At 45.9% G+C, this 9,205-nt stretch overlaps 1 protein-coding gene across 1 annotated transcript; it reads left to right on the top strand.

Moving 5' to 3' along the window:
• The first annotated feature begins 2,628 nt into the window (after nt 1–2,628).
• Nucleotides 2,629–8,831, top strand: LOC138836934 (spermatogenesis-associated protein 31A6-like). The gene is made up of 4 exons (XM_070035637.1): nt 2,629–2,812; nt 4,052–4,109; nt 4,982–5,042; nt 5,284–8,831. Exons 1-4 carry the CDS (start codon nt 2,696–2,698, stop codon nt 8,807–8,809), a joined length of 3,762 nt encoding a protein of 1,253 aa, XP_069891738.1. The 5' UTR covers nt 2,629–2,695; the 3' UTR covers nt 8,810–8,831.
• Nucleotides 8,832–9,205: the final 374 nt, after the last annotated feature.

The raw sequence follows: 9,205 nt of genomic DNA, 5'->3' as shown, positions 1-9,205 counted from the left end.
TGCAATGGCGTTTTCTCAGTTTCTGATACAGTTTTAAACGACTTTCTGCACTCACGAGTGTATCCCGCCACTCCTGGGTTCCAGGTCTGCATAGAAAGAATCACGAGCGTCCTGAACAGGGCGGTAGGGCCGAGTCCGCGTCTGAGTGTCCTCCACTGGCCATCACTCCAGTCCTCCTCTTGGTGCTAATGCCTCCTTGCTGCTCTCTTCTCTTGTGTGTTTCAAGAAGCCAGAGCACACCAAAAATAAGCTTCAACCTGTAAACCCCACCGCAACCCTCCAGCACAAGGCTCTGTGCCCTGGAGCCTGCTGAGCCTCCAACCCAGATGCTCCTAGGGACACTATCGCCACTTGGTGCCGCGAGCGCCCCTGCTGGTGTCCTCGAGGAAGTGCAGACCAGACATAAACCCCGCACATTTGCCAGGTTGAGCCTGGCCAGAAGCCCTTAGAGACTCAACTGTGCTCACACACTGGGTCCAGTCCATACCTCCTCTTCAACGGTTCAATATGCTTCGGACTAAGGAAGTGAGTTGTGAGATGAGTGATATTTGCTACAGTGGAAAATATTGAGCACTCACTTTAGTAAACTTGCATATTCATTCAAAATGAGAGTTTAGGACAGAAAAAACTACTGTGGCTTTAAGGAAATAATTACATAGAACAAAAGCTTATCTGGTGTTAGCACTTAACTATGTCTATTCCAGCTTGGGAATGAGACATATCACTAAATGACTAAAAACCTTTGAACTGCTGGGCACCAGTGGCTCATGTCTATAATCCTGGCTATTCAAGATAAGAGATCTGAGGATCACAGATCGAAGCCAGCCGAGTCAGCAAAGCATGTAAGAATTTTATCTCCAATTTATCACACACATAGCTACAGAGAGAGAGAGAGAGAGAGAGAGAGAGAGAGAAAGAGAGAGAGAGAGGAGTGGAGCTGTGTAGAGCACTAACCTTGAGCACAAAAGCACAAGGACAGCACCCAGAACCTGAGTTCAAGCCCCAGAACTGGCACAAAATAATAAGATAAATTAAAAATAAACCTAATCAGAAAATGGCACAGGGCATCAACTGGAATTTTTCCACAGCAGATGTACAGCCTCATAAAACATCACTAGTCATTGGGAAAAGGCAAAACCACAGGGTCTCACCCCTTTACATCCACTAGGATAGCTGTTATAAAACAAGCAGAAGCAAGTGGAGCTGTGGCTCCATTTGCAGATGGCTAGCCTTCAACAGAAAGCACAGGAACAGGGCTTACACCCTGGGTTCAAGCCCAAGAATAGCACACATGACAAACAAGACAAAACAGAAAGCTGATATTGGTAGAAATGTGAAGAACATGGAACCATAGTTCCTTGCTAGCTTTAATCGGTTGTTTTGTTTGGCAGTGGTATGATTGGAACTCAGGACCTCACACTAGGCAGAGCTAAGGCCCTGCCTTTTTCTAGCTTTTTAGTTATTTTTCAAATATTTTTCTGTTATCTCTCTGGTATTTTTCCTCAAAGTCAGCTTTGAACTTCAGACCTCCACTGCTGTCTCCTCCTTAGATGGAATTACAGATGAGAGACACCAAGTCATCCTAGGACATTACTCCATTTCAGCAGGAAGCAGCTAGACATGGACAATAAGTCTTTTCAAAAGAAATTGGTGGGTAAAGTTGAAAGTGGGGAAAATGTAACAGGAACTGACATCTGAATATGTTCACATGTGAAGATTTAGCTCATGACTTAACCAGGATGCATCTAGTTACTTGAATTTTTTGAAGGCAGCATTTTTCTTATTTCTCAGTCTCCTATCCCCCCACCCACTTACCATTTCCTAGGAGAGGAAACTCAGGATGATTCTCATAACTTTGGTCAAGGTCACCACACTCCTCTCCTTATCTTGCTTTCCAAAGTATTGAAGGAACATTTAGGACGATGACTACATCTCTGGAGACTACACAATAAACAAGCCCATGAATACCATTAGGCTGACCATCATGCCTCAGCACTTAAATCCATCAGGAAGTCCATGCTCCTGGGCCTGTCCATAAAAGCCTCCTTCTCCCCCTACCCACAAGGACTGCTCTTCTTTCTCAGACAATAGCTCAAGTAGGTCTCATTTTGCCTGCAAATTAATAAACCTTTATTTCCTTTACTCTAAGACATTAATCTCACTAATATTGAATTGACATTGAATTCAGGGAACTGAATTTCCAGTAATATGGAAGAGTTGGGAGTTGCAGACAGGGGTCATCTTGAGACTACAAAGCAAAGTGAACAACACAAATTCCAGAGTAAAGTCTAAATTTTCAAAAACTGTTAACGATATGGACTGTAAGCAGTGATCTCCAAAGAAACAGTTTATGTCTCAGTTCAAGGGGAAAGGCATGGGAAAAGGATGGAAGTATGCCTTTGACAGGTTGAGCAGGTGAATTTGGAGGTAGGAATCTAGAGGGCCCAAGACTGAAGGACTTGCTGAGCTAGTGGCAGCAGGAGGGCTTTGTGACACATCACTCCCCTCCCCCTTGTGACTTAGTAGAAAACCAGGTCTTTGTGATGTAGGCCTTCATTTACTATATATTGCCAAAGAAACTCCCAGAGCTCAGTTGCTCAAGAGCAATAGTGCGATTCAGATGATGGAGAATCTTCTCTTGTCACTGAAAAGCGTTGCTATTCCATGGCTGAGCCCTGAACTCGCCACCTTTGCAATGGATATGATCCTTGCCATTGTGGGTGGCGTGGGGCTCTACCTCCTGCTACTGCTACTTCCCTGCTTCAAGGAAAATCCATCCTCACCAACACCTGAGAGAAAGAAACTGACTGAGGTAAGATCCCTAAGGGCAGACCACCCAAAAATACATGTATATATATATATATATATATATATATATATATATATATATATATATATATATGTCTGTGTGTATGTATATATATATATATAATTGAGTTTTACTTATCCATTAGAAAAAATGATATTGTAGCATCTGTAAAGAAATGAAAGACTTGGGAAAATTAAGTGAATTAAGTCAGTCCCAGAGAGACAAAGGATACATGCTTTCCTCTATATGTGGAAGCCAGATTTAGCTTATATACTTACAAATACGGTGGGTATTATGTATGTGTACACAAATGTATTGACTGAGATATGGTAGAGTCAAAGCAGATCTCAAAGTGGAATTCATTAGAAAGCCAAAAATCCAAGTTCAGTAAAATAACAAAACAGGAAATGAGTAATTGACAGGGTGGGGAGGCTTCAAAGGGAAAGAGGGTAGTCAAGGGAGAAAAGGAGGAAATGTAGACAAGATTTCAATATTATAATCTATCACAGTAAGAAGGGAAATGGGTAAGTGGGAGAGGAAAGGGAGACGCTGGAAAGAATTAACAGTGATCAAGATACATGATATTCACAAACTGCTTTGTGAAATGGCAACTCTTGTGTACAACTACTTAATGATAATTTTTTAAATGGTTGTTTTGTTTACTGATATTTTCACATCAAAACAAGGTAGCAAGGCTTCTAGAAGGGAAATTCCAGAAAAGAGAGCCATCTTTTCCTAGGCACTATCAGCACAGGGCACAATGTCAGTAGCATAAGGTAGTATTCTGAGCTCTCAGAACAGCTGTGTGGAGTGCAGCAAGTACCAGGGTTAATTCAAACCCTGAAGCTCAGCAACCAAGGACTGAGGTCCTGACAGCTGAGGACTTGAACACTCAATCCTATGTCACAGCAGGGGCCTGAAAACCTCACTCTCCCCAGTGTTAGGCTGATTAGAGGGCGGTTCAAAGCCCATGTCAACCTCCCATCAGAGGCTAAGGTCACCTTTGGACTCAGGAAGGAAAAGCCAACCTGGAAGCTGAGAGGCACCTGGAAATCAGGGTCTTGGTCCTGAGAACAGAAAAAGCACTGAGGTGATCTTTGTTGTCTGTCTCATATAAGAAAAACAGAAAGGAAATGCAGGGACACAGATGAAGACATCATTTTATCCAGAAACACCAAATATCTCTGTCTAGGGAAAAGAAAAAAGTAAAGAGGTCTAAGTCACGTTTTTCTCATCTCTCAGTATCCTGTGGAGAAAAGAGGCCAGATCAAGTGCAGGAAGAAACGTGCTGCTCTGAAAGGTAGGCTCCGCACTTTCTCCCAAGGGGATTTGATCTCGCTCTCTGTCAACAAGAGCCAGGCCGCCAAGTATTTCAGTGTGTAAAACCTTAGCAGGAGAGTCCTGGGAAAGAAACCAGAACTGGAGATGCTTCTCAGGTTCTCTGCGTGGAATGAAGATGTGATATGCATCATAAGAAATGGGAGGGGCTGAGAGGCTGTGAGGTCACACTGATGATGAGGAGGTGTGTCACACAGGGGTAGGGACCGAGGCTGTGAGGTCACACTGCCTTGATTTGGAGGTGTGTCACACAGGGCGGGGCTAGGAGGCTGTGAAGTAACACTGATGATGTGGATGTGTGTCACACAGGGCAGGGCTGAGAGACTATGAGGTAACACTGATGATCTGGATGTGTGTCACACAGGGGGAGGGGCTAAGAGGCTGTGAGGTCACACTGATGATGTGGAGGTGTGTCACACAGGGCAGGGCTGAGAGGCTGTGAGGTCACGCTGATGATGTGGAGGTGTGTCACACATGGGGAGGGGCTGAGAGGCTGAGAGGTAACACTGACTTGATGAGGAGCTATGAACTTCAAGCCTTCATGTGGCCCAATTCAATTCCCTAAAAACTGTATTAGCAATGAGACGTCCTTTCTCTGGGTCCCCCAAGAGGTTCTGGAGTTGTGGAAGTTTGCAGAGCAAGTGGTCCCTTGTAAATAAAGAAGCACTACCCCTCTATATGCCCTCTTAGCCCTGGTAGCCATCTTGCCGCCATGAATACAGATCTGGAGTCCAATGTGATCTTCCATGTTCTTTAATAGAGAGATGTTTCCTTCAGCCTCCTGTAGGTTCCAGGGGCCCTCCCTTATCTGCCCTAACCAACGTCTGTTTCTAGCTTGCAGAGAGATTCGGGAAGAGCTTGAGGAGATACACGACCTAGCTTCCCTTCTGAGTAGGTAAGGTTTTCCACATGTCTCTGTGCCTGCATTTCTACCCCAGGGAATGGAATTGTCTTGGGGTTGAGGGAGACTTCAGGTTGGCCTGGGATGTGGCTGAAGCCACAGGATGTAGAAAAGCAAGGGCTGTGTAAATGTCAGGGTATGGTATTGTGGGTGCCATGGACAGCAGGTAAAAAATACCCTTGCCTGTACAGAGTCTGTCTGTTGCTGAATGAAGTTTGTCTCCTGTTTCCTACAGTGCCCTAGGGAAACTCGATGACACTGGAAGCTTTCAGCGTTTCTTAAAAGGAGATGCCTTAGGTGAAGTTTTCAACTCAGAATCTGCTACAGCCCACCCGTCACCGAGGGACTCTGAGGAGGACACTTTCTCCAGCACTGTGTCCCTGAAGGCTTCCCCACCTCCTTCACCCCAGGGCTTGCAGCCTCTGGCCTGTACCTTGTCACCAGTCCACATGGGCTCCTCAGTTTCTGTTGAGTCACACTCATCCCAGAGTGTGTCTCAGCCTCCGGAGCCGTCGATTGCTCTAGGAGAACAGTCTTTTCCCTGTTCTCATTTTCCTCCACCTGTGGCCTGCACTCCACCCAGGCACGACTCAAACTCGGGTCTTCCCCCATGTGACATCAGGGAAGTCCCACCAGAAACCACCCCACAGAGCTCTCCAACCAACAGCTCTCGGGTGCCTTCTCCTATTCCAGCCCTCAACTCTGATCTCCTGGATTTGCCAGACAGAGTGAATAGTAAGAGAGAAAAGCTGAAATCAGCTTTTCAGGAGAAAGAACACCCTCTGGATTCTCAGGGGAACATGATGAAGTCACTGAGCAGTGCACAAGACACTGCCGTCCCTCAGCCCTTCTGGAACACCGAGGGAAAACCACAGCAGCTTCCTGATTCTCAGGAGCTGTTCTTCCCCATGGTCTTACAGAAATGCTGCCAACTGTTCTGGGGCCTTCCCTTCCTGCACAGCGAGTCCCTGGTGGCTCCTGTCCAAATGTCTGGTCATCCACTAGACTTACCTTCTGTTTTATTCAATAGTTTCTCACACTTAGTGCCGGTACAAGTCCAAGCTAACGTACCTCCACCATACTTTCTACAGCAGCCCTTACTGCATCATTTGGTCAAATCACAACCCTTCACTCCAACTCTACCCTGGCCTCAGCCTTCCGCAGTGGCTGAGATCCAGGCCTATGCCCATGACAAGTTCTCTACACCAATCCAATCTTGTCCTTCACCTCCAATGACGTCCTCTACTATCCCACCTGTTGTTCAAAAGTTAGAACATCATCTCGAGAAGAAACACCTAGAATGTCATAGAATTTTACCCTCTGTGGTCAAACAGTCTCATAAAATCTTTAGTCAAGATCAGGTCACCTGGAACCAGAGAGGCTCTAGCAACGATTCAGGTGAGTTTAGCAGCCTTGAGATGAGGGAAAAACTGGAACATCACCTCCAAGAGAGGCTCCTACAGCACCTCTGTAAAACAACCAGCAAGATCCAGCTGCCTCCTGAGAATTTCACAGGGGCAGATCAGACAGACCACAAACATACGTCTTTACACAACTCTACATCTATAAATAATTGCTACCAGAAAACAGCTATTCAGAAAACAGCCTCTGAATACCCAGTACCCCAGGAATGGGAGAACTCTAGAAAGGACCAGCAATACTCTGAGAGCAGAGTGAGAGCTCTAGACAGGGATGCAGAAAGCTGCTCAGGGGATTTTCTAGAGGCTAAAACACAAAGCAAAGTAGAAAGTGACTTGATGAGTCCAGGTAGTGATGCAGGATATTTTCCCCCAACTCATTCAAATAACTATCTAGGAGAAACCCTAATAACCCATCTCGCCACTAAATGGGAGCAGATCAATAGGGACAGGGTCCCTATGCCTGTTAGTCGTTCCCGGGGCATGATGGGTCATGCCTTGGCCCCCCTTGAAAACTCCAATTCTAGCAAGAACACTGGCAGAGAACCACCCTTGGAAACTAGGGAAACCTGCAATAGCTCCTCCCAGGAGGTTTCCCACATTGATGCTGCCACTCAACAGCTGCTAGATGTGCATATCAAGAAGCTTTGGGCAAAGCACCAGTGGGGCTTGTGCCTAAAGGTTCTCAAACCGATAAACATCCTTACTCTGAAAAATGTGCCCCCTGTGCCAACTTCACAGGGAGCTTCACCCTACATGGCCAACCACACAGTGAAGGAAGGTGCATGCCAGATAGAAGCCCTTCCCAAAGAACAAAAAAGAGAAAGAGAAAAAACTGAAGGCCACACCATACAACCTTTTCAACCACCTTCACGACCTGAAATCCTGAGGGGAACACAGTATAACTGTGGTCCCTTGGAGGTCTCTCCAACTAGAAAGGAAGGTAGACTGCTTTCTAAGACTCAATCTTGTATCCTAGTAGGAAGAAATTGGCACGATGACATTGTGCCAAGATCAGAGGGAAGCAGTATAGAATCAACTAAAAGCCAAGCAATGGGCAAGTCTTTGACACAAGAGAAAGAAAACCTCTGCCACAATGTGTCCATCCAAGAGGTCTTTGTTCCACCCAAATCTGAGCACACAGATCTCATGGAAATGAATGAGGATGAAGAGAGACAGCCCAGTAACACAGATTTCAATAACTGGAACCTCAGAAATTCAGAATTTCTGAAGACCAAACAAACACCATGCTCCTCGAGAATTTCAATTTCTAACCACCCAAGAGAAGAACAGGCAGGGTCAAGTACAAGCGAAAGCACTGCTTTTGAAGATATCCTGCAGGACTGCAATGTTAACACATTCCTGCAAGATGGTGGCCCTGAGGTACTGATTGCTGACGACATGCTGGCTTCGCAGAGTTCTCTGACTAGCTCACAGAACCTTTCTGGAAGCAGCACATCCACTTTCTATAAGCCACGCTCTCCCTTATCAAGGAGAGGGCACGTCACGAAGCAAGAACCTAAGACATCTAAACTCCAGCAGCCATGGTACAGCAAAATGTTTCAGGGTCCTGACGAAACACAGAGCTGTGAGAGGCCCAAAGCTACAACACAGAAGGCAAAGCCAGCAGGAATGAGGCCCTCACAAGGCTGCAGGCTGAACTCTCCTGCCCAGGTCAGGAAAACAAGAACTGTGAGGAGGAACTCCATACCTGTGTCAGAGAAAGCACAGCATCCCCCGGAGAGTCAGTTCGGAAACCGAATAAAGAAGTTTTTTATGTCCATTTTTAATAAAGAGAATAGTCAGGCAGACTCATTGCCAAATTCAAAAATCCAGTCAGCCAATAGCAAGAACCAAGACTTAATGACAAGCAGAATCCAAGACGTTGGAGGGCCTGAAGCCCAGACACTCAAGAACATTGGGAAAACCCTAGAAATTCACCGTAGGCCTTCTGCCTCCAACAAAACTTTCCACAAAGAATTTCAAGCCCTCACAGATAGACATTCCCACACCCACACGGCTCCTCCTTACCAAGGAGGGGGCCAAGTGAAAACCAGCAGGATCTCTTTTCCCCAAACCGGCCCCACTGGCCAAAGCCGTCCTCTCCATGACAGAAGAGTCACAAACCATAACAACGCTGGGACAGACTTGCTTCCCAGAAAGCCTGCGTCTCTACTCAGCCATGCCTACCAGCACAGGCCAAGGGGGACAAATGTCTCAGGCCAGCACATCCATTGCCCACGGCATTGTCTTCTTGGTGGGTTAGTCAGTCATGCATCTTACATTTCATATCCTCAGGACAAACTCCAGTCCGTGCATAACAAATCTGGTTTTTGTGAATGAGTACAATCTCTGTCAACTGACGTCTCCCTCCTCAAATTGCTTAATAAAGTCTTTGCATGTCATGAGATGTAGTGGCTTCTTTTTGTGCCTTCGACTGGGATAGGGATGGGCAGTCTGTGGTCTTCCTCAAAGAAGCTTCTAGAAGTGATGGGCACATGACATAATGCCATTGAAGACTCACTCTCAATCCCTCATTTCACCTATCGTGTCCATTTAATCACTACAAAAACTTCACAAAGCCTTTTGGGTTTGTAAGAATAAGGAAGCCTGGGAAGACAGCTTATTAGGATGTTCAACCTAATGAACTTGGTTCGGTTGGAACATCATCTGTTGTACTTGCAGGCTATTCAGCTAGGACAGAATGTTGACTAGCAAAGCCTATGTTTGTCTTATATC

The sequence above is a fragment of the Dipodomys merriami genome, unplaced genomic scaffold (genome assembly GCF_024711535.1).
Source record: "Dipodomys merriami isolate MVZ:Mamm:240054 unplaced genomic scaffold, mDipMer1.0.p SCAF_26, whole genome shotgun sequence".
Lineage (NCBI taxonomy): Eukaryota > Metazoa > Chordata > Mammalia > Rodentia > Heteromyidae > Dipodomys > Dipodomys merriami.
The sequence above is the reverse complement of the archived record's forward strand: the minus strand, read 5'-3'. Positions and strand labels throughout refer to the sequence as shown.

Bases quoted from the DNA above. Each gene is read 5' to 3' on its own strand.
- LOC138836934 (XM_070035637.1), top strand. From the start codon at position 2,696: ATGGATATGATCCTTGCCATTGTGGGTGGCGTGGGGCTCTACCTCCTG. The intron at 2,813-4,051 runs GTAAGATCCCTA...CTCATCTCTCAG, and splicing joins AGAGAAAGAAACTGACTGAG to TATCCTGTGGAGAAAAGAGG. The intron at 4,110-4,981 runs GTAGGCTCCGCA...GTCTGTTTCTAG, and splicing joins GAAACGTGCTGCTCTGAAAG to CTTGCAGAGAGATTCGGGAA.